The 24,232-nt window shown below is 38.1% G+C and overlaps 1 protein-coding gene and 1 long non-coding RNA gene across 2 annotated transcripts; one reads left to right on the top strand and one right to left on the bottom strand.

Annotated features, from left to right (window-relative positions):
* Positions 1 to 500: 500 nt before the first annotated feature.
* On the top strand, positions 501 to 16,238 carry LOC111342267 (cytoplasmic polyadenylation element-binding protein 2). Its single transcript, XM_022949327.2, has 9 exons — positions 501 to 1,722; positions 2,217 to 2,298; positions 8,034 to 8,078; positions 9,178 to 9,297; positions 9,953 to 10,042; positions 10,297 to 10,415; positions 11,205 to 11,406; positions 11,680 to 11,774; positions 12,236 to 16,238. The coding sequence occupies exons 1-9, from the start codon at positions 856 to 858 to the stop codon at positions 12,458 to 12,460; spliced, it is 1,845 nt and encodes a 614-aa protein (XP_022805062.1). The 5' UTR covers positions 501 to 855; the 3' UTR covers positions 12,461 to 16,238.
* Positions 15,161 to 19,402, bottom strand: LOC148742197 (uncharacterized). Its single transcript, XR_015998637.1, has 2 exons — positions 19,280 to 19,402; positions 15,161 to 19,218 (listed from the first exon to the last, which is right to left on the bottom strand). It is a non-coding gene; the product is annotated as an uncharacterized LOC148742197 (long non-coding RNA).
* Between the last annotated feature and the right edge of the window lie 4,830 nt (positions 19,403 to 24,232).

The following is a 24,232-nucleotide window of genomic DNA, read 5'->3' as shown; positions in this document are numbered from 1 at the left end:
ATCGTCAGCCAATCAAAATAAACTGTTTTCTATATTATCGATGCGTTGAAAGGAGGCCTACTAACTCCGAAAATTCCCTTTTGTTTAAAAGGTTTTTGTCAGGAAATCAATAGGTTGAGCTGACTTGGGTTCAGTCGTGATAAATTGTTCGTAAACCTTAGATTGTGATTTTTTTAAAGGATAGGGCCCAGCAACCACAACTTTGATAACCCCATGAACAATACCCTTCTATACCTGCCATGTACAAACATATAGGGGCAAGAATCATGTCTTTTGTGATGATTATTACTATTTAAAAGGCGTCTATAGCCATCTTGACCACGTGCAAAACTGCTGGAGAATAAAATTATTCATTGCAATCGCTTTAAATCTATTGACTCTCTCTCGCGCGCTAACGAAAAGCGACTGTATCCGCTTAGTCTAGAAACCTCGCAGTCGCATTTACGCATTTAATTGTTTACACTGTGGAGGCATCTTCCGCTAGCATTTCGGCCTTTTACAGGATGTTGTTTCTCAAGCCACCCCGAGGCCTTTAAAAGCGCCAGTCGCATTCAATATTCTTTCATAAGGGCAGAAAATCGTATTTTCCTCCTAGGATCAAATCAAACACCACCGTTGTCGAAAACACATTAGAAATGCGCGTCCGATCGTCGAATCTGATTTCATATGATCATTATTAATTTTCCCATAAGCAGGTAGAACCACGTGATACTGACCGCGGAACCATTCATCTGACTCAGATCTTGTTCAACTTGACAGAAAAAGGAACGACGTGGCGCGGTGAACACAATAGCACCTGCTGTATACGTAATCCACTAAGGCACTATTTCGCCTTCGCTTCTACAATTCTGGGATATGGCCGATTTTGGCCACACAACAAGATCACTTTCACCAGTCGACTACAATCACAGCGACTCGCGAGCGGCGTCGCTTTTTTTCCCTGGAAATCTAAAGGAGGAACATTCGGACAACAAAAACATTAAAAACGGTTCCTGCGAAGACTGTTTAGACGACTCGCCAAAATCTAAGGTAATTTCAACTCAGGGAAATACACCTTTGGAACAAACAAAACAACTTAATTTCACGAGAGATTCAGAGAACTCCATGTTTCACGATTTTGCAACATCGACCACGTTTTGGTCGCCAGCCACTGTAGAGGATGTATTTGTACCCGGCGCAATTCCACAGCCAGTAAACGGCATTCATTTACCCTCCAACACTCCTGTTATAACCCAGCCACGAAGAGTAAATGGACCGACGAATATGACCACAACAATGAACCATCAGCCAAGAAGACCGATTCCTCACAACTCAGCGTTTATAACGCAAAACAAATCAATGCCAACTGTAACAAGTTTAGGGGGATGGAATCAACAGACTCCGCCGTCCATTTCAGGCTGGCCTTCACAACAACAAAACTCGTGGGGAAGTCGGCCTTCAAACCATACACTGAATGCCATAAATTTCCCTCATGGAAGAAATTCTAGGCCATCTTCGTTAACACTTCCAAGCTCTTCTCGAATGCGAAATCATCATCGTCTGAACCCTACATTTCCTCCTGTTTCAAGATCGACTATCTCAACGCAGAGCATAACGCAGGGATTACAAAGTTTGAGTCTGAATCGGCAACCCGTGGACGGTACAATTTTGGATGATATCCCTAGCCTTGGAAATTCACATGGCCAAAACAACGAGCTTTCAAACTCCCTTTACTCCTATCAGGTAAAATCACAAAAACTATTAAACATACATTTTGTAGGAGACTCGTATAAAAAAGAACTAGTAAACATATATAAAAATACCGTACGTTGGGTGATTCTTCATCATAAAGTAGATTATTTTTTTAACCAAAATTAAGAAGACTCCAACATACGTTCATACTACTGCAGTTAAAAGCCGTAGCACAAAATCCTTTTATTGTAAATAAGAGATGTCTATTTTAAGCCACATGGTGTTTTCCATGAAATCGTTAGGAGACGACGAGCGACATAAAAAATGAGAAATATGGATTCGCTAAAATCAATAATGTTTTCTCCCGTCCTTTCACCAAAACATACATAAATTAATGAGGGAAAATGTTGGCTTAAAGGTACAGCTGCTTCGAAATTGTAAGGTAAAGTCGTAATAAAAGTGGAAACTTAGGGAATTTATTTAAACCTTTGTGGATCTTAAACTCTGATCACTAATGGATCCTTTGTCTTCTCTTTCCTATTCAGGATTCAATGAAATTTCCGTCTTTGGAGACACGTTTACTCGATATAATTCGTTCTCCTTCGGATCCTCCAGATAACTTAAGCGGTTAGTATGACCTTTTCTTACGTAGCGAAATCCCTTCGCATCTCTGAAAGAACAAGAAAGAAGAAGCATTCATAAAATACTTGGTTCAAAAAGAACCAAAGCAACAGGAACATATAATTCCACCAATTTCTGCCACACTCATTTACCAACATAGCATTTTGTTTTGTGAAATTAGGTTGTGTACAAATGTATAGTGCTTTTAACACATGTATAGTGCTTTTAACTTTAGACAGTTTTTACGGGAAATTTCTCTTTCTTGAGAGTTCGTCTGGTTATTAAAGATTCCACATCGCGACAATATCTTCATTCGCGTTTAGATCTCGCTGAAAATCCCTATTAGACTGAGGTAAAGTAAGAATGTGATGAAAACTTTCATTCTCTACTAATATCTCCCGCACGGCACCTGCACTTTCCGCCATGATTCTTTAAATTTTTAATGGGCTTGCAAAATGGCCAGACCCGAGAATATTAGACGTTTCTTTAATTTTTCACCCTTTTCCATTCTTTTTGGAAGTTTGATTTTCTAAATCTATAAAAGATTTATTTTTTAAATTAAAGAATACGGGCTAGTGTTGTTGAATGTCAGCTTTTTTAGTTTTGGTAAAGAAAAACCTCAAAAGTGGTGGTAAATGCGTAGTGATGCAAATCTTTGGAAGAGGACTCGACACGACATACATTTGGAAGAAAACTACAAACTACAGTTCGGAAATGCTCCTTTCTCAAATTAAGCCAAAAGAAAATAGAAAAACAGAACGCTCACTTCATATATCATATGAATGTCTAGGGTGCTACACTGTGGATTTTGATAAGGTACCGCTGGTAGAATTTCAAAGGAAGGAAGCCATCAAATCACCCTTACTACTTAATTGTCTCAAAGTCACCTCTCGTATCATTAAAAGAAAAGAGTTTGATGCCGTATTCTAACAGATTGTTGTCGTTTACTGTTGAAAGAAAGAAAAATGAAAAATAAAAGATGGACTGAATAAAGATGCCTGATCGCCCAAACCGACTGCATTATTCCGGAAACGACATTAAAATATATCCTTCGGGTTGAAGTGCGTGCGACGGTCAAAAAATTGAGAAGTCAGAGATTTTGAAGGTCATAATCATTTTATTCAGACCAGAATGTTCATTCAAAGGATCACAAGATGTTTCTTTTCTTTGCCATACATAGAATGAAAAGGTAAAAATGATCTAAATCATGTAAAGATTGTTGAATGTTCTTCACGTTGTCTCCATGTCGTTCCATCCCTTGAATAACAAAAATCAGCTACTGCAGATAATCCTCCATCTAGATTTGTTACGTTTTCGTATTTAGTAATCTGTGTAGAACCAAAGTTCTACCAACTCAACTACAAAATGAGACTACCAGCGGACTCATTTGGTTGAATAACCCTTTAACGCGAGCAAAATTTACAAAATTACTGTGTCTACTGTCACTCCCGAAAAGGAGAAAAAGGATAATATCACCGCTTTGGCAAAATCATAGCGAAGGCTCCTCTTGTCCCTTGAGACGAAATCAAAATCACAACAGTTGGCTATGATAACCAAACATATTTCATTCTTTTCTTTTAGGAGGATAAACGTCATTTGATTTCTATTTGGTGCCGCTCAAATCTCGCTTTTAGGGCTCGTGACTGATCAAACACTTGTAACAGGTAAAAAGAAGATACAATTGGGAGCTCGACATAAACCTCTTTCTTATGCCAAACAAATGAAAAAAGTTTTTCTTTTGTGAGGAAAAACTGCGAAAGTATAAGATCAATAAAGTAGGCTTAAGCAAGAAACGCCGACGCAGCTTCGTCCCCGAGGAACAAACAGACCCAGTAATTAAATTTCCTCCGTATTTCAATTCTTCTCTATGAGTGTGTGAGTAGGAACAAAATCCATCAATCATCTAAAACAGAGGAAACGAAGTTTCTTAGAAAAAGCGGCAACGACGCTAAAATGCAAATTTACCTCGGCAGCTCCTAGTGGGTAAGATCGCACCCATAAAACTGACGTTATAATTACTAGTGGTGATTTTTGACGAAAAGAAAGAATTCCACGAAAATTTCGTTTCAAAACTAGAAAAAATACGAGGAAAACCCTCAACGGGAAAGGAAACCTCGAGAGAGACTACGAGGGACAAATTGTATTGATAATTTATTCAAGTCTAGCTTCCTTCCGTTCTTTTTCTCTTTTGAGCTTTTCGCTAAATACTGTAGCATACGTTCGGTAAAACACTGATCAATGTTATTGATGTAGTATTAATGATACCACTGAAGAGAAAAGAGGTACGAACTTTCGATCTTTTTATAAGGAAATGTCCTTTTTTATCGAAATTTATTGTTCAAAACGAGAACACATATATTAGAATTTTTAACTAAAACTTTAGTACAGTAAACTGAAAACATAATTATATCTCTCAGCTGCCCGCGGTTTCATATGAATATTCAGAACGAGAAAAGAAAATTTTGATAATGAAAAGCAGTTCTGAAGTGATGTTTTATTAAAACTCTTCTTCGTTTTAAAGTGCATTTTCTTGATAGGATATTATTCTGAAATAGTTATTAACATTTCCTCTCATACGTTTGGCAAAAAAGCCCATTATATAGAGCCACAAGCTGAGTTTGGAATATAACATGGATAACAGCTGTATGGATTTTCAGTAACAATATGTCAAAATTACTCTCTATTAAAATTTTTTTTTCTGATTGGTTACGAGAAAGAAAGGCAAGCCTTTGGCAGTTAAGGAGGTAAATTTGGCGATAATGTCAAACAACGTCTTTCAGAAAATGCCAAGATCTTGGAGACATAGTTTTGCAGAGATATCAATAAGGTTCCTTGGTGAATATCCTGAGAGACCTCTTAGCCATTTGAGACTGCAGACGGCCTTTGTTACGTCCCACTAAAATCGCCATAAATGTTCATTTGTACTGAGAATTCGGACTCGTTAACACGTTTTTAAGTCAGCGCGATATTCGATGCAAGTTCATTTCAAGCGATTCAATCGAACTGCTACTCCTCGAAATTGCCCTTCAGTATTTGTTTGCATTTTCTCTCACAGACACATGCACTTGTAGAAATTTACCATGGGAAAAAACCGTCTCTTCAATGCGTTTCTTCTCAAATAAAATAAGCTGAGAAATCAGGATAAATCATAATCACTTAATTTTAATATCGGTAGAAATACAACCGGCTTTTATGAGTGTGAACAGACTGCTTTTTTCCAAAAGCCAGCGATCTACTTAAAATACATTCCACTTCTTCATGGGGAGAAGTTGCCCTTCTCTTTAAAATGAAAAGCATTACCAACCAAAAAAGGTGTAAAGAACTATCTAACTGATTATCTTAGATTTGAAAGGGTAACTAACTACTGTGGTTGAATTTTGCCGCCAGTAAAGTAGACTTGACACAATTCATTAAAACAAACCATGTTCACCAGTCTTAAATTTGGTGTCTAAATTGACCTGATTTAAGACAGGATATATACCCTTCATCTTTTGATGAATGTAATGTCCTCAATGAGGACATTTTTGGAGAAAACGGATTAAAACGTGGAAATGATTTCATGCAATAAATTCGTAGGCATAACTTCCATTAACTTAAATTAACAGAAGTGAAGAGAAAGCGATTTTTTATGGATAGCGGCATTAATTTAACGGTGTATAGAAATGATAGAGGCGATGTAAAAAATCGCTGTGACTCTTACTTGTAAATGAACAATCGATTTTGTAATCGTTAGCATTATATCCTTAGATCGTTTGCCAAACTTTTACAATATTAAGTGCAATTTAGTTCTGAAATGAGATTGAGGTCAGCCACAAAATAAAAAATATCTTAAATGAGGCTCTCTCATTAAGAATAACAATCGTTAACTGTGGACGCAGCGTTGAACGAGTAGTTGAGAGTGTTGAAAGATGGAACGAGGCCATAGAGAGGGATAGTCAAAAAACGCACGATTATAAGTCATCTTAATTTTGATTCAGGCTGAGTTGATGTGTGGATTTCATCTACGAAGCCAGATAGAGTAATCATCTTTGCGGTTTTCTGGGTTGTGCCTCCTATCAGTAAACAGAGCACAATTTCACGATGTACGTCTCGATATATTCCGTCATCAAAAAATCATCAAATATTTACAACATTTACTACAAAATAACCGAAAGTATGGTTGTTACAGGGAAATCATCTCAAACTGGGTCCTTGCCGTTATCAGCGTGCAAGGTCAATGTAACTGATAAGGCCGAAGTTTGATCATTTTAGATTTTACCTTAAGAACGTCCGTCTCGGTAGTTCTTGAGTATCAGACATGATTTCCTATGCCAAGTTGAGACATTATTATAATGTAACAATCATTTTTCATGAAAGTCGATCGTTAACGATAACTCCACAAGCGCGCGTTGGACATGAGTCGGCTTTAAACAATATCGTATCCAACGAGTGGGAATTAAATGATTTAGGTTTCATTAACTTCTCCACTTTTCAGCATTGCTGCGGAGCTTTTTAAAATTTTTCAAATTAAAATAACCGGAAGTTGGTGTTGCATGGACCACCAAAACAGCAAATAATCACCTGACCTGTGAATCCGGCACTTTACGACCGGAGTTAATGAAATCCAGCGCTAAAGCAGTTTCATCAGCCGGATCTGGATAGTTACGTGGAATGCAGAACTTTTTAATCCAAGAAAATTTCAAAGGTACGAGGTAAAATTCTTTGGAGAAAAGCATTCAAAAGTGTTTGAGTTCGACAACTGTCAGTTTGTTTTGTGGAACCAAGCTAACGAAGACGGATTGAAGACATTTTCAGTTTCGAACTCAAGGTCTCCATGACTTCTCGATCCAAGTGTACGAGCTACAGACTTACCGAGATGAGCATTCGGTTCAATTTTTAGAACTTCAAGCTTACTCTAAAGCATTGTGTTGATTTGGGAATGTTTTGCTGAAGGTCGTGGTAGAGCTTAGAGATTTCAAGGAAGAGTTTGGAAGTCATCCCAGAATTTTGAGATGTTGTTTGGATTTTGTTGTAGTGGTTGTTCTTTTTGTAGACTACATAACCTTCAATAGATTCGACATCTAGGGATATATCAGACTTATTGGATTTTCTTTTTGTTTCCGCGATGGCATTGACTAGTATTTGTTTCACTTTATTTCTACTGCTCAGGAGAAGCGCTAGATTCCGCCCAAAATTTGATTGAGCTCAACAACGTTTGATTTTATTATTTTCCATTTTAAGGTGGTTCAGTATATGGGCTGAGAACTGGAATTGAATCAATCAATCAAAACACATAAAATGAATATCTTGTCTATTTGACAAGCTTTATGACACGAAAACACGATATTTTCCCCTCTTCGAATCGGTGAATGAGTAAGTGAGCGGAGACATGACCTGATTGAAAAAGGCAACTTCCGCTCAGTTCAATCAAATTAGCTCAAAATGGCCTCGTTGGTTTTAAACATTTTAAAATTCGTGATTATTTATTAACAAGTTATCATCAATGTTCAAAGAAGTTTGGTCACCAGAGTAACACTACAGCCCCTTAAATACACCCTTACTTTTTGCATAATGCGTCCTTAACACAGGAACGAGCTAGATGATTGTCATTTCTATTTCTTTGAACGGCAATCCGCATATTAAGAGGCACCTCTCTCCAAAGTTTCCAAAAAATATGTTGACACAGTTCAGAAACACCTCCAATTTCAGGCAATTCTTTCATAACAAAATTGACGAGATCTTCTATCTTTCCTTTATTTCAGCTTTCAAATATCATCTGCAAAAGAGAGGAACTTCCCACGCAGGAGGTAAATAATTAAACGATTTTATTTCACGATCGAACTTTACGTGGTAAAAATCATCTGATTGGTCAATCCGCTTTCTCAGATCATGTTTTGTCAGACTATATAGTCCCGATATGATGACGAAATCCATATTCGGAAATATACTTACATTAAGAAATAGAAACATTTTCCTCTTCTAAATCTTCATTGAAAAGATATTTGAAAGATACATAAATACATATATCTCACCCTGCTGAAATTGAAAACATGCAATTTAACTGGAATTATTCGCAGTTAGTTTCAAATGATGTCGCGTTGCGAAAGAAAAAGAACGTGATCAAATTTCTCCAAACTGAAGTAAAAAACATTCCATTCTTGATTTTCTGAGATGCCTTACTTACGTGGGAATGAAAAGTGACAACATGATAATGACATAGCTTAATAAACTTGATTTCAGTTATTGAGAGCTTTAACGATGCCGTTAATTCTACGCGATTTGAATTAGTATGAAAAATGTTATCCGAAGTGAAGCATTTTTGGCACTCGCAATAGATTTTGAAAACGACACAGTTGAAAGTGCTAACTTAAGCAATGCTGATGAAAACACTTGGAAGAAGGTGGGGAAAGACACTGTTAGCATGAGTTAAGCAGCTTAACGCGGGTTAAACTTCCGAACACGACTCGGGTTGTTGTCTATCGATTTCGGTGCATCTCAGTGCAACGGGTTCAGATTTTTTAAAGTACAGTATTAAGTAGTCAAAATGTTTTATGAGGGAAATTTCTATAACTAACCTTCATCCCAATAAAAGAAGCCCCACTCAAAAAATGACTTTATAAGGGAGGGTCCTCTCCTAACTTACGCATGGATGGCAATAAAGGAGATGGAATGCGTAAAATAACTAATTAGGATATTATGAATTGGAAATGCTAGCTAAACCTAATCAAACTCGGTTCTTCGGCGGTTTATTTTGTTTAATAAACCTAAATACATTTGATTAAAAACAAACCAAAAAGAAGGAAGGCGTTTAAAAAAGCTGTCAAAATGTTGCAGCCGCACGTCTGTATTAACAATATTGATCTTTTACTAAAAAGTTGACAGGAAGTTTACTTTTTCCGTTCACAGATCAAATTGTACCATCAATATGGTCTCTTAATTGTTCTCCAACATCGGATTTGCCAGATCATATTGAGCGTTACTCGAGGAAAGTATTTGTTGGAGGACTACCTCCAGATATTGATGAAGGTATGACGAAATACCGCGCTTTGTATAACTAATTATTAACTTTGAGAGTGAAGTCGTTACGGGATACCCTCATCCTGAGGCCTTGATAACCAAATCGTCAAGATCATTTAGTCGTATTTTATATATAATGATAAATAAAAAAAATAAATTAAATCTGAAGTCGTCACTTTACATCAGGTAAAGCGTACTTTCACATATTTCTCTTTCGCTTCAAAAAGGTTCAACTGAACAAGTCAAGTTAGTAAGCCAACACGTACTCCATGGAAATAGATATATTCAGTAATAGCGCAAATGATCCTTTCTGTAGTAGGAAGTATTTTCAAGGATAAACCTCATGTATGAGGAAGTGTACTTGTGTTACGGCCTTTTGGTGTAAGAAAATACACATGCTACAGGTAGCATGGCTTTAATTGAAGATCCAAAGTAGCATCTAGTCTTTGGAATTTAGGTCACCTTTATCCTTTGAGGGTTGCGTCAGTAAATGAATAGAAAGGCTCCCTATGGGCGACTTGGCTTGGATTCGGTAGATCAAGCACTGCTGTTACCTGGAACTGTCATTAACCTGAGAGGGTAGAGATTTAGTAGTGTCCAGATACTTTCTCGGTACAGAATATTCCTTTAGCTCCAGCTGGAAGTCTCATGTGTTGTTTTACAGATGAGATTCATGCCAGTTTCTGTCGGTTTGGCAGTTTGACTGTAGATTGGCCTCACAAAGCAGAAAGCAAGTCATATTTTCCTCCCAAAGGTAAGCTTATCATTAGGTGAAGTTCCTTTTGAATCCAGGCCTTTCCAATAAGAACATACGATAGCTCTGACTCTACAAGTTACAGACGAGTAATTAGTTCATGAATTTTCGCTACAATGTTGGAGGTTCTTCTCGTTGATTATTTCAAAAGTCACATTCAGTTTCAAGTCCTTAGCAGAGGAAATCGTATTAAAAGGGTCATCATGTAAAAACCATTTTAACATTATGCCTTCATAAAAACATTTCTTCCACAGGTTATGCATTTCTGCTGTACCTTGAGGAGCAATCGGTGCAGAAGCTAATCGACGCCTGCTTTCAGCAAGATGACAAACTCTACCTGTGCGTGTCCAGTCCTACTATAAAGGACAAACCTGTGAGTTCCTTTTATTTGTGTCTTTATTGCTATATTCTTTTGAATGGAGGGTAGGAGAATTTTTATACGTATGATGCACGATCCTCGCAGTAGAGAGCGCTATTTATGAAATAGCGAAAATCAGACCTGAAAAAAAAATCAGGCCTGTACGGGATTCGAACCACTGACCTCTGCGATACTAGTGCAGCGCTCTACCAATTGAGCTAACAAGCCAACTGGGAGGAGGCCGTTAAGTTGATTCGTAATAAACCCGTGATGATAAATCAGATAAAATGAATATATGAAGTTCATATATTTTTAACTGCGGTATTAGATACGTATGATGCACGATCCTCGCAGTAGGATCGTACAGGCCTGATTTTTTTCAGGTCTGATTTTCGCTATTACATAAATAGAGCTCTCTACTGCGAGGATCGTACATCATACGTATCTAATACCGCAGTTCAAAATATATGAACTTCATATATTCATTGCATCTGATTTATCATCACGGGTTTATTACGAATCAACTTAACGGCCTCCTCCCAGTTGGCTTGTTAGCTCAATTGGTAGAGCGCTGCACTAGTATCGCAGAGGTCAGTGGTTCGAATCTCGTACAGGCCTGATTTTTTTCAGGTATTGCATAAATAGCGCTCTCTACTGCGAGGATCGTGCATCATACGTATCTAATACCGCAGTTCAAAATATACGAACTTCATATATTCATTGTATCTGAGAATTTTTATATTGGATTTTAGCATTTAGCTTTATAGTAAATGTATGAAAAACCTATTTCGTTTGAAACTGCAGGTTCAGATAAGACCTTGGAATCTGAATGACTCAGATTTTGTCATGGATGGTTCACACCCTCTCGATCCAAGAAAAACAATTTTTGTCGGTGGAGTACCTCGCCCACTGAGAGCAATAGAGCTGGCCATGATAATGGATCGGCTGTATGGAGGAGTCTGTTACGCTGGGATAGATGTAGATCCTGAACTGAAATATCCCAAGGGTAAGAGTTATTTAGTTTTACTCATTTGTTTACATTTCAGGTGTGAATACTTGCATAAACTTGAAGACAGGTTTTTTCCAATTGGAATCAATTAACTGAGTTAGTAAAACGACATTTAGGAATAGGATTACGTGCAAAACGAAAAATAGAAGGTAAAGATAATTTTTCAATGTGTGCATATGCAAAATTACGAATATCGAAACAGCTTGTAACAACAATATGTAAGAAGCACTCTTCAGCTTTTGACGTATAACATTTTGCTTGACATTTAAGGTGCTGGTCGAGTGGCCTTCTCCAATCAACAAAGTTACATAGCCGCCATAAGTGCCAGATTTGTGCAGCTACAACATGGCGACATCGATAAGAGAGTAAGCCTTTCATCAGATATTGTCAGCCATATCATGTCAGTCTTGTCATGCCCTTTCATTCAAATTTTGCGATTTCAATTACCAAGCCAAACTTATTTTTCTAGTGAATTTAAAACATTTTTTCGATCGACGCACTGTAGAAAGTAGCTCGAAAAACTACTTCGCCTAATTGAATAAGTGTCAACACTCAACTGTTTTTCATCCATCTACTACTTGCCGAAAAGGAAAATCATTGTAATGATAGATTACCGTCATACTCGAGACGGAAAAAAAGACGTGGAATACCTTAATTCTCGAAACCCCTTGAGGGGCCTTCTTAATATTCTAACTCTTTTGATGATATCGTTGTTAGCTGTCGTATAAGTTTTTTACACCTTGAAAATAGTACCATTTCTATTCTAGTCCATCAGAATGTGCAATAACGTATATTATCTGTAACACAGTTTCATATCACTTCCCAGGTTGAAGTCAAGCCGTACGTTTTGGATGATCAGTTATGTGACGAGTGTCACGGCGCCCGGTGCGCGGGGAAATTTGCACCTTTTTTTTGCGCAAATGTCACGTGTCTCCAGTACTATTGCGAACAGTGCTGGGCAATCATACACTCCAGGCAAGGGCGAGAATTTCACAAGCCTCTGGTAAAGGAAGGTGCTGACCGGCCAAGAACAGTTCCATTTAGGTGGTAAAGAAAATCAGTTAATTCAAGTTATTTTCAATCGATTTCAAGTTGATAAGAATTCCCTAATCTGGGCTAATGCCATCTCGAATTGGATAAACAGTTCTGCTTAGTCAAATTGACGTACTTATTATTAACCTTAGGAATGCTGTTTCTTTTCTTTCTTTCTTATTTCTTCACCTCTGATGTAAATGGTATTTAGAGTTGATTGGGGGAGAGGAAAGTAGTTGATAGAACTGACATGATTGATCAGGGTTAGTTAACCAAGGTTGTTGTGTAAGAAGGAAGCATTTTGTCAAGTAGAAATTCACTCCACCACGCCGAGTGGACTCACAATTATGTGTTGAAATATTCACCATTCAACTCTAATTTGACAGTGAAAAATTTTTCGAGAATATTTGAGGAGGTGCGAGAGGATTACTTTTCCATCTTCGTGTATAATCATTTTTGTCGATTACTAAATTTTAATTTTTTAATCGAAGAAAGAATTGCTTACTTTGAACGAGTAGAGTTATTTATCTAACGAATTACAAATGCACGAAATGAAAAGAATATGGCGAATAGAATTGTAAATACTGGCTGAAACACAAAATTTAATTTCAGCAAAGAAAGATATGTTATAAACTTACGCAAAGATTATGTCTGTAAATGGTGCGGAAAAAAATGTTTTTTTTCTGGAGTTTAATTTTGTAGAATGTTTAGTAATAACTCATAGGGAGGATTACCATTGTTGAGATGGTTTTAAATATGGGCTGGATTACCGCTTAAAACTAACAAACAAGCAAAACAATTCTTTCTTAGTCAAATGAAGAAGGGGGGAGGGGTGCAGTATGCAGATTTTCCACTAAGCCAGAGTACAAAACCAACATATCATGACTATCAGATTGAAATGAATTAGATGTATTGTATATTTTTTGTTTCCGTTATTTAAAAACAACACATATTGTGATAAGTAATAATGATTGGTTTTTTAAACCGTACCATCGATGTTGGGTAATGAGTTCCACAGTGATGTATTGAAACGGAGAAATCATTCTACTTTGTTTAGAAAGGATAAAGCTATTATCTTTTATCTTTTGTTCAAAAGGGCAGAACTTTTTTAATAGATTTTATATTTACTTCAAATAATATATGAAATGAGTTTAATTTTTGGAAAAATTTAGTTTTAGAAGATGATAAAATCAGTTTGAAAAATATCAATTCATACAATTTACGGGCTGCTTGTTCGCGTGGCAGAAAGTGAAATCATGTGCTCCTGGGAAAAAAAATACCGTTCTAATTAGGCTTCTTTAAAGCGTATCAAAACTTTTGCAGTTTGTACCATTTGTACCAGTTACGCCTGAGACCTGATCACCCATGCTATGTCAAAGTCATTTCACATGCATAACATGCTCATAAACTTTAGATGTCACATTCGTTACAATTTTGTTTTGTACAAAACAGATTATTTACTCTGGATTTTTAAAGGTTCTATACGCGTACTTCTTCAAAATTTGCCCGAGAAGACTTTTTACACTTGAAATTTCGTAGGAAGGGAATCAGTGATGACGTCACGATCAAGTACAATAAATAACTCTCACAATGATTTGCTATTCAAGTATTTTTGAGATTGTCTATCCTTTTGTAATTTTAGTAGGATTTCACTAGTGTGCACGATTGCCTTTTCGGTGATTCGGAAACTATCTGCCACGCAAACATCATCTCTGAATTTAATAAGTTACACCTTTTCACTTATTTTAGCTCGTACAAATGTATAATTATAATATTTTTTGCTTTATTTGTGCATTTTATTGGCTCTCAGAGTGTTTCGTAACTTATTGGAGCCTGTGTGGGCATCATCTTTACGAGAAAAAGTGCCGGCTAAGGGATGCCTTTCAAAAAAGGTAACAATAAATGAAATGGTAGCGCTATAGCTAGATCTTACAAGAAAAGTAATATCCCAATGTTTTTGGACTGATCCTGAAGAGTATCACTTACTAATCGTGCTGCACTTTTACAGTTTGAATTATTAAATGATACTACATACGAATCAAGACTTACTAGATTGCTTTCCCCAAAGTATTCCAAACCTAATATCGAATAAGTGCAAATGAGATGTTTGGAGGCAGTTTCTTTCGAGCTAACTATCATTATTTCCACCATGCAAGGGATGTATGGAGTATTTATAAATTAGTTCACTATGAAAATGCTATTTTATTTCTACTCAAGAAACAGGTAACTAACTGTTACAAAGAACAAGTTTAAGATATTATTCTTCCTTTTTTTTTATTGTTTAATTTGTTTCGTCGGTCATGTCTAAGCCACTCTCCCACAGAAAACACACGATCTGAGCGAGCGTTATTATCCATACACCCAGGATAAAACTTTACTGCATTAATTTTTATGAACGGTAAAAACTAGCAAAAAATAACAGTGATTTACTATGCCAGGTTTGCGGGCGAGTTGCTGGACTTTCCAAAATGATTCAGCACAAAAGCTCCTCTATAACAAGCTTTTCGCAAACGTTGTGGCTGAGGAAAAGCAATTAAAAGAATTACCCAAAGGTGTTATATGCTTAAACTAACTATCCTTAAAATCATCATAGAATACGCAACAAATTTAATATTTTCTTGCTATATTATGTGGTTGCACTCTTCCAAATTAATACTTGCAGACATATTTCTTGGTGTTAGATGCAGACATTCCAATTTTAATTTACAACGTTTTTCTAAAACGTTTATGCATCTGGATAAAACCATGAAATAATTAAAAAAAAGTTTTCTCATCATCAGATTGAAACTTACTGGCAGCGAAGCAACTATTGTGTCATAATGAAGGGAAATAAGATTGTGAAAATACAAACGTAAAGTAGTTAGAAAAGGTAGATGGTCGAAGAACAATAAAACGTATCTTAATTTCTAACAAAGTTGATAAGAGGGGAAAATCCTGTTCTTTTTGTAGCCCAGTTAATAAGAGTAGAATATGCAGACTTTTAACGAGCAAAGCTTGGTAGGTAAACGAAACAAAAATAGTTGACAATAAAAATAGGTTTTTAAAAACTAATTTTCAAAAAGAAAACGAGTATTCTGTTAAGAAAAGAATTCTTTATTTTCATATGGTTTGCCAGTTTTCATTGACCTGTTATGTTTTACCCGAGGTTTAGATTAGAGTGACGGATTCTTCCAAACGGGAAAGAAAACGATTCTTTGGAAAAAGGCTAGAGGGTTTTTTTTTTCCATTTTTTACAACTATTTTCTTAGTTTCAGTACAAATAAGTTCAGCTGATTTTGTTTTTAAATTTTGCATATTTTACTAGCATTTGGAAGTAACTGTTTTATGTACCACGAAATAGAAACAATACGACACAAAATGCCATTAACATTATTTATCACAAGACATAATGTTAAAAACCTCATATAATGCATGCTGGTTTTATAACTGATGCTATTTTCAAAAAGTATTTTGACCTCTGCATTATAGATCTTACAGGTTAATGATAATTATTTTAAGATCTCTTTAATTTTGTATTCAAACATTTGTAGTATGTATTTAAGAATTCTATGTTCCAGGTATCTGTAAATTCATAATTCTGCAACCATGGCATAAAGTAAATTTTTGTAACTGAATATTTTGGTTATATATGGTTAATAGTGGAAAAGAGAAATGATCTTGATAATTGGAGGTAGGCTGGAATTTTCCCAGTAGCTACATGTTTTTTAGTATTAAGGGCATTTACGTGTTGCAACTTATGTAACACCGTTTGCTTCATCCATTAAAGTTCAAATAAAGTTTCTCTTCTTTGTGTTTAAGACTGGCATTAACGTGGTTGTGTCCGAAGAACTCGTTTTAAGTAATGAGCGGGAAACGGCAACTCGAAGGTAGAATTTCTTTAAAACAGCTCGATAAAGTGCGGCTCGCAGCCTAATACGTTCAAAAAATAATAAGTTCAAAAAATATATTGATCTAGCTTTTTTCCTTAATGAAAAAGAGATGTCAAAGTTAATACCTTAAAACCGAAACAATCAAACATTCACGAGTTGTTTTAACCGATCTCCGGGATATTGGATGATCTACCTAATGGCCGAATTTATTGATATTTGTGCCTTACAAAAGTTAGCCAACACCAATCAGAACATACACATGCTGTACCTTTATCCTTCGATGACACGTCACCAAAGTTGTATTGAAATGTACAGAAAATTGTTTGATACTGAATTTTATTTTGCAAGAACGAAAAAAAATGTCTATAAGACCTCTCTCTGAAGAGAGCCCTTCCTTCCTCAACACCCAAAAATAAAAGCCCCAAGACAATTGGTTTGACCGTTTTATTGTTTTCTTTTCGAAGTAGATCACTTTTTTTAATCAGAATATACTTCACTGGTAAACTTGTACAACTGTATAACTTGTACAACCTGTTTCAACCACATAGTCTGATACTGTGTTCGGAATTAATTGCATCGAGGGGAGAGCTCAGAAGCAAAATAATGACTCATCTCGTGACTCTCCCACCCTCTGGGAGCCCTGAAAATTAATAGGCTCAAGGGGGGGGGGGGAGGGGGGGGAGAGAAGAGGGAGTAAGCTTAATAGAGTGTTTGAGGCAAATTAGAAGTGATCAAACACATTTCGGAGGAAAGAAGCGCAGGAATGCAAAACATGTACCGGTAATATTTTTTTTTCGCGGCCGTTTGCGATCCTGCACTAGTTCACAGCGCGAAGACCATTAACGAAGTAAACATTCTTAGGCATCTACGGGTTGTTCTCACAGATTCCTACCCTTTTTAATTACACACACACACAAGCAGAAGTCCCATTTCAACGGCGAACTGTATAAACTGACTCGTAGCATAAAGGAGCATCTCAGCATTTCTCGCACTCGACCGCCATTTTGTCGCATACACAGGGTTCCCATTGAAAGACAGCAATAGAAGCTAACTGATAATCTCCCCGGCCGACATTGTGGAGAGCAAAATTGTGTAAGATAGACCTCACTGTACACGGAATTTTTCGTTTTAAACTCTCACTAGGTTTTTAAGGGGCTTGTGTTTGTAGCTTTTTTCCAGCTCAACAAAGTTCGTGCTTGTCACTTTCAGTGAAAACATAATGGGGAAGATTCATACCAGTCGTTTCTTACCTGTTCAATCTTTCGGTCAATTGCGAAATGAAGAAGTCTTGTTTTCTTCCCTTAAAAGAAAAACAAACTCATGTCCTGTGAAACAGACATGACGAAATTGCTAGTGTCATGACAAAGATAGTAGTGGCAAATCCAGAGGATGGCTTCGATTTGCAGCGATTTACTAACAACAACAAGACTGGCAATCACCAACATGTCGATTGCTGATCGATTAAAACGATACTTCCATAACAGATATCGACCCACTCTCGACCGATATATTTCGATAGACAATCGACGGTCATCGACCGACAATCTACAGACAATCGGTCGGCAACCGACCGCTATATTGACCCCGACACCTGATGATGTCAATTTTCGCAGACGATTTACATCGCTGTATAGATCGTTTTCACTCACGTGACCAAAACCCTGACAACTGTTGCTACGCCGCCATATTTGTGTACAGATATCGCATGCAAATCTACTGCGTCCTTTGAAAGAAGATGCTTTTGTGCTTGATTGTCGGCTGTGGAAATAGAAGTGGAAGGAATAAAGGATTATATTTTGCCAAAGTACCTTCGATAATTGAAAATCAAGGAAATGAAGCCAAAGAATTGTCAGCAGAAAGAAGATCGCGCTGGATTTCTGCTATTAGCAGAGACGATCTCACCGATACCATTTTTGAAAACGATCGCGTGTGTGAGAAACACTTTGTTTCTGGAAGGCCGCAAAATCATGTGATGAATTTAACACTGATTGGGTCCCAACTCTAAATTTAGGACATAATAAGGAGACTGGCCGTACGGATCGAGAACAAGCAGCAAAAAGAAGTAAGAGGCCGAGGGAACGCGAATTGGTGAAGAAGCCGGCGTTTGCCAAAAGGGTGAAAGTACTAGAGTCTGAGAGGGAGGAGAAGTTTTTCAAATTTAGCGAATGGGAGCAGCAAAGTTTAGATTTAAACTTCGAAGGTAGCGAAGTAGAAAGTCTAGATAAGCCCACAGAGAAAGGCACACAAACTGACTCAAGAAATTATGTTTGCTTACGTCGGCACGCAATCGGAAGAGTTTGCGTGCAAGCAAGTTTTCCATTTATCTTCGTCCACGCTTCTATGTAAAATAAAACGCTTGCAATATGCGAGCATGATTCAGCTAGCCCGGCCTTACAACCTAGGCAATGAGCGGATAAAATTGTCCCCTCCTTTTCTGCTATAATCCAGATAGGGATCAAAGAGTCATTCATTCGTTGCGAATGTCTCACCTTGGCTAACACAACAAATTTGTTTGCGATTATGTGGCCTTTTACGCTGGTTATAAATTCCGAAACCATCTGATTGTTGGCTTCCAGGCTTCGGAAAGCCTTAAACTGTTGTTGCGTGTAGAAGCTCGTCTCCAAAACCAGATAGAAAAGGAGATCTGTAGATTCAACTGGAGGCAAGCAGTCTGGTTGAAAATTCTTACTCTAAATAGGGACGGAATAGATCCCAATCGCCGAAATTTTTTCCAAATAACGCTGCCTTACTCGTGTTTCTAGCTTCTTGGCGTACTCAGAAAGAGGAGGATGGATAATAATATCAGTATTGGCACTTAATTTTGCTTCCGTTGCTGTAGTATTCATTTTTACAGGCAGAAATTGTTGATGTGCTTATTATTTGCATATATTACCCTGCATGTATTAACCTGGGTTGTACACAAATATGGCGACCGGAAATGTGACGTCACGTGAAAACGATCTATTAACCTGGGTTGTACACAAATATGGCGACCGGAAATGATGTGACGTCACGTGAAAACGATCTCTTGTGTTTATTTGTGACCTTCTATAACAATATCAGGTGTTTGAACCTATGACCTTTGCGATACCGATGCATCGCAGATGTTATGGGTTCAAATCTTGTACGGCCCTGAAATTTTTTTTAGGCTTTATCAACGGTTACTATCCGCCATCTTGGTGTCCCTCGAGCGTAAACAAACCGTATCTAACGAAGAGTTCATGTGAGAAAGAAGGGATGGTTTTATGCATTATTGTTGGCTGTTCGAGCAAAATTGGAAAGCATAAAGACTAAGGATTTTTTCGTATAATAATTTAATAATTTTATTATTTCTAGAGCGCAAAATTCATTATATATATATGATCTAATGCGCTATACCTAAGATCATCACAAATCAAGGGGAAGAACAGGAGGAACTAGAAGTTGTTGTATTGTTCGAGGCTTGCGGCTGTTGTAGATCCTCGATTTTTTGGTCGAGCTTTTCTTTGAGCTTCTTAGCCGATGAGAAATCGATGTCTTTAGCCCTCGCATACGGCACTTCATTGACCTATGTCGGCAAAATCCATGAGCATTTTACCTGAGTGCAAGTAAGCTTGGGGTGTCACGAAAACTCACACCCCGAAAACTCAGACTCCTCGAAAATTCAAGAGATAAACTCGACTAATGATCACTCCTGGTAATCCCTCGTGTATTTTGACCTTTTGGGTCTTCATCCAACTGAAGCAGCAAAAGCAAGGCCGCAAGTTGCACGTTTCGCACAATAGTCCTATGGTTGAGTATTAAAACATTTTAGAGTGACACAAGACTTCATTTAGCTTAGATTTCCTCCATTTTTCCCGTTAATTTTGAACTTTTCATTCACAGTTAACGGGATCAAATGCGCTCGCTCCAACACCAAAGTATTAAAATGTGGCGTGATTTTGACGAGCCGAAAGGGACGTTTGTTTACCTTTTTGTACTTCGTCGCACAGATCCTTGTTGTCGCTCTGTTAAAATTCTTAAATATTTCGCGATAATAATGGATACAAACAGAGACTCGGCCCACCAGTCCCAAAACGAAGACAATTTTGCGACCCTTGGGCTAGAGTTCTTAAATGAGGCAGAAAGAGAAAAACAACGCAAAAGAAGACTCGGCATCAGCGCCGTCACGATTCGCCTCACTGAAGAATCACTCTTGATATTGTTATTCGTCTTTCGCGTCGGATTTGTTGCATTATTCCACCGGTTATATTATAAAAAAATTGGTTCATGCTTAATGCTATGCACTATCGAATTATGGAGCACTTCGGAAGCTTGGAGAACACTTCGAGGGACCTGAGTTTTCGGTGTCTGAGTTTTCGTGACACCCAGCGACCTTGCCATGAATTCTAGTAGTTGCCTCTAACATTAATAAAACACTCGCGATATGTGAGCATGACTCAGCCAGTCCAGCTTTGCATCCCAAGCAATGGGCTGACAAAATAGTCCCATCGTTTTCGGAAATGACCCAAATGTTCACTAAAGGATCATTCATATGCTGTGAATGCCAAACTCGTGCTCTCACGGCATACTTGCCGCCGATTACTTTGCCTACAACTGAGGTTACAAACCCCGACACCATTTGATTAAACGCCTCTAGACTCTTGAACGCCTTGAACTCCTTCTTGGTGTAGAAGCTGGTCTCAAGAACGAGGTAACTCAGCAAGTCCGACGCTTCCACAGGAGGCAAGCATTTTGGACTGAACTTCTCGGCTGGTATGCTTGCAGGGTCAACCCCAATGACCGAGATCTTTTGCAAACATCTTTCCTTCCAACTCTCTAAGCTTTCGGCATACTCAGAGAGCACAGGGATACCTTAAGATGAATGCCAGATACTTTTATCGCTTTTTTCTTCCTGGATATTCATGTAGTTGGCGAAATAATACGGCGATAAGAGAGAGGGCTTCACTATAGAAATCGACTAATTATTCATAAATTTGACACCCGAGGGACACCAACACTAAAACGTTTCGGATTCATCACGAATCCGGAACAATTTCCTCTAGTGTAAACCTAGTCTTAGTTTCAGAATAGGCATAAACTATTTAGTTGTGCTCTGTTCCCTTCGGCGGTCACAATCAAACAAAATATAGAAGGTGCCATTCTATAAAAGGGAACCACAACACAAGATCAATACGAACTAACTAAAGCCAGCCTTTATCCTTGTCTCTAGTTTAGCGCTTTCGTTATACGCTTTCAGATCATTGGTGGAATTAAATATAAATTGTTTACTTTGGTTGGTATACGTCTCGCTGAACATTTGAATCAGGTTTCATTTAAAGTGGAAGTTTCACGTAAGTAAAAGGGTGTTGTTCGATCGATTGGCACCTTCAGTGCTTTCTAAAAATGTGCCATTTTGATGTTTTAACTACAGATAAAAAAAAAATTGGGGCGACTTGACCCTTGTTTAGAGCGACATGACTAGAAGTCTTGACTCAGGCTTCAAGCGAGATGGCTTAACCGTAAACACAATCACGGTCGCCCACGGACCAAACTCCCCCACGCTTAAAATTACTTATTTATTGCCTTTTAAGTAGTGTTCACTAATGCGAAGACTATCTCCTATCCATGTATCGATCCGTAGTTCACATGTTTCCGTGACAAGTGTAATGCGTAAGCCCAGTAACAACATAACCAGAATTGCAATGCGCTGGACACCTGAAGGCAAACGAAGCAGAGGGCGACCAAAAACAACTAGGCGCAGGACTGCAGAGAAGGGACTAAGGGAGCTCAATTACAGCTGGTGCACCACTGAAAAACTGGTTAAAGATAGCCAAGGTTGGAAGGATTTCGTTGTTGCCCGATGTGCCACACAGGCATGATGGGCAATAAGCTAAGCTAAGTTCACATGTATAATTTTCATATGTTCACAGTCTTTTACAAACCAAAGCGTCCGGCATAACGTTACATATGAACACAAAAATAAATCTGTATAACCTGAAAACATGATAAATTAGCTCCAAAATATGTGTAAATTATATCAAAAACTGATACTCGAAATCAACTCAAAGCAATAACGAAATCGCTTAAAATATCAATTGCACAATAAACCTTAAGCAAGGATAGAATTTTATCTGTACATTTATAACATTAGTTCGTGTTTATTCAAGCAAAAACTTACTCGTCCCTCGTATAAGCATTAGCAAATTCCATTTCTACAAAAAAGCTGCGAATAATCTATGATTTCCCACCAAAATCGTTTGTTTCGATGTCCAAACCGCCTCCCGGTTAGCTCAATGGATAGAGCGCTGGACTGTTGTGCGGGAGATCGAGGGTTCGAGCCCCCGACCGGACCAACACTCAGGGTCTTAAAATAATTGAGAAGAATTTGCTACCTTTCCATAACATCAAGAAATGGTTAGATATTCTAGTCTTCTCGGATAGGGACGAATAAATGGAGGTCCCGTCTCCTGCAGGGTTGGGGTAGGAGACGTTAATTTCCCACACACGAGATTACTGTGTGATGGATGTCCTCCCCTGGGGTGGGATGGGTGGGATATTGGGCGCACTTAATTTGGAGCCTCGCTCTATTGTACGACCCTCACCGCACTGGTGAAAGTGATTAAATAAATAAATAAATAAATTATGAAACAATCTTTCGTCACAGACTTCCTTCTGGCGACTCTGTTGGCCCCCTGGCGATCCAAAGATCTTTGCGCAAAAAGAAATGTTGACAACTCCGTGCACTCAGGCAAGAATTTCGGCCTCTCTATCACTCCCCAGATGCTAGCATGAATTTGGGCAGAGAAGGCAACCTAATCGGGAGGGGAGCCTCATGATTGTCTTCCCCAGTTTCCCGCGAGTTAGACTCGAGCTTTTTCATGGAAGTGAGGTCAATGTGGCAGATGAATAAATAAATTAAATAGACAAATAATTTATTCGAAATAAACAATTTTTAATAGAAGAGAAAAATCGAGTTTCCAGATGGGATTTGAACCCACGACCCTCCGTGATCTAGTCGGATGCTCTAACCACTGAGCTACAGGAGACTCCATGGTGAGCAAGGGTCAATTAGTGGGTATTGACTGGAACCGCATCACGCGGCTACACAGCCAAACATCAGCTAGCGCATTGACTCGATTTTTCTCTTCTATTAAAAATTGTTTATTTCATCTTTACATGCTCACTTTGGAGGCTGGTTGGCTGCATGTGATGCTTTAATGCATGTGATGCTTTAATGTGACAGCGTGATGCTGTTAGTGAGCTTCTATGCGCTAGCTGATGTTTGGCTGTGTAGCCGCGTGATGCGGTTCCAGTCAATACCCACTAATTGACCCTTGCTCACCATAGAGTCTCCTGTAGCTCAGTGGTTAGAGCATCCGACTAGATCACGGAGGGTCGTGCGTTCAAATCCCATCTGGAAACTCGATTTTTCTCTTCTAATAATTTATTCAACCTCGATAATGTAGGAAGTGGTTTCCCAATCTTCCAAGCCGGTGCCTCATGTTGAAAACATTCGACTCCAGATCGAACTGGAATTTGGAATGTTGGATTTGGCAGAGGGAGGAAAACCGGAGGACCCGGAGAAAAACCCTCGGAGCAAGGACGAGAACCAACAACAAACTCAACCCACATGTGACGCCAGGTCCGGGAATCGAATCCGTGGTGGTGGGAGGCGAGCGCTCTCACCGCTGCGCCATCCCTCCTCCCCTCGGATAGCAGGATAGTAGTCGTGTTCTTTTTACCCGTTTTTAGTCATCACGGTCCATAAAAACGCCAACATCGTGAGACATATCGACCTCACGCTTGGTTAATGACGCATATTTCATCACGTCGATGTGAAATTAACCAGATTTCGACAAAGCATAAAGCCCTTAACACCAAGTTGTCTTTGATTGAGAGGTCAGTTTCAAATAGTGGTTCCACATGAAGTATATCATGATTTCTATACATAGACCAGCGCT

Source organism: Stylophora pistillata, chromosome 1, assembly GCF_964205215.1.
Source record: "Stylophora pistillata chromosome 1, jaStyPist1.2, whole genome shotgun sequence".
In the NCBI taxonomy this organism is placed as follows: domain Eukaryota; kingdom Metazoa; phylum Cnidaria; class Anthozoa; order Scleractinia; family Pocilloporidae; genus Stylophora; species Stylophora pistillata.
The sequence above is the reverse complement of the archived record's forward strand: the minus strand, read 5'-3'. Positions and strand labels throughout refer to the sequence as shown.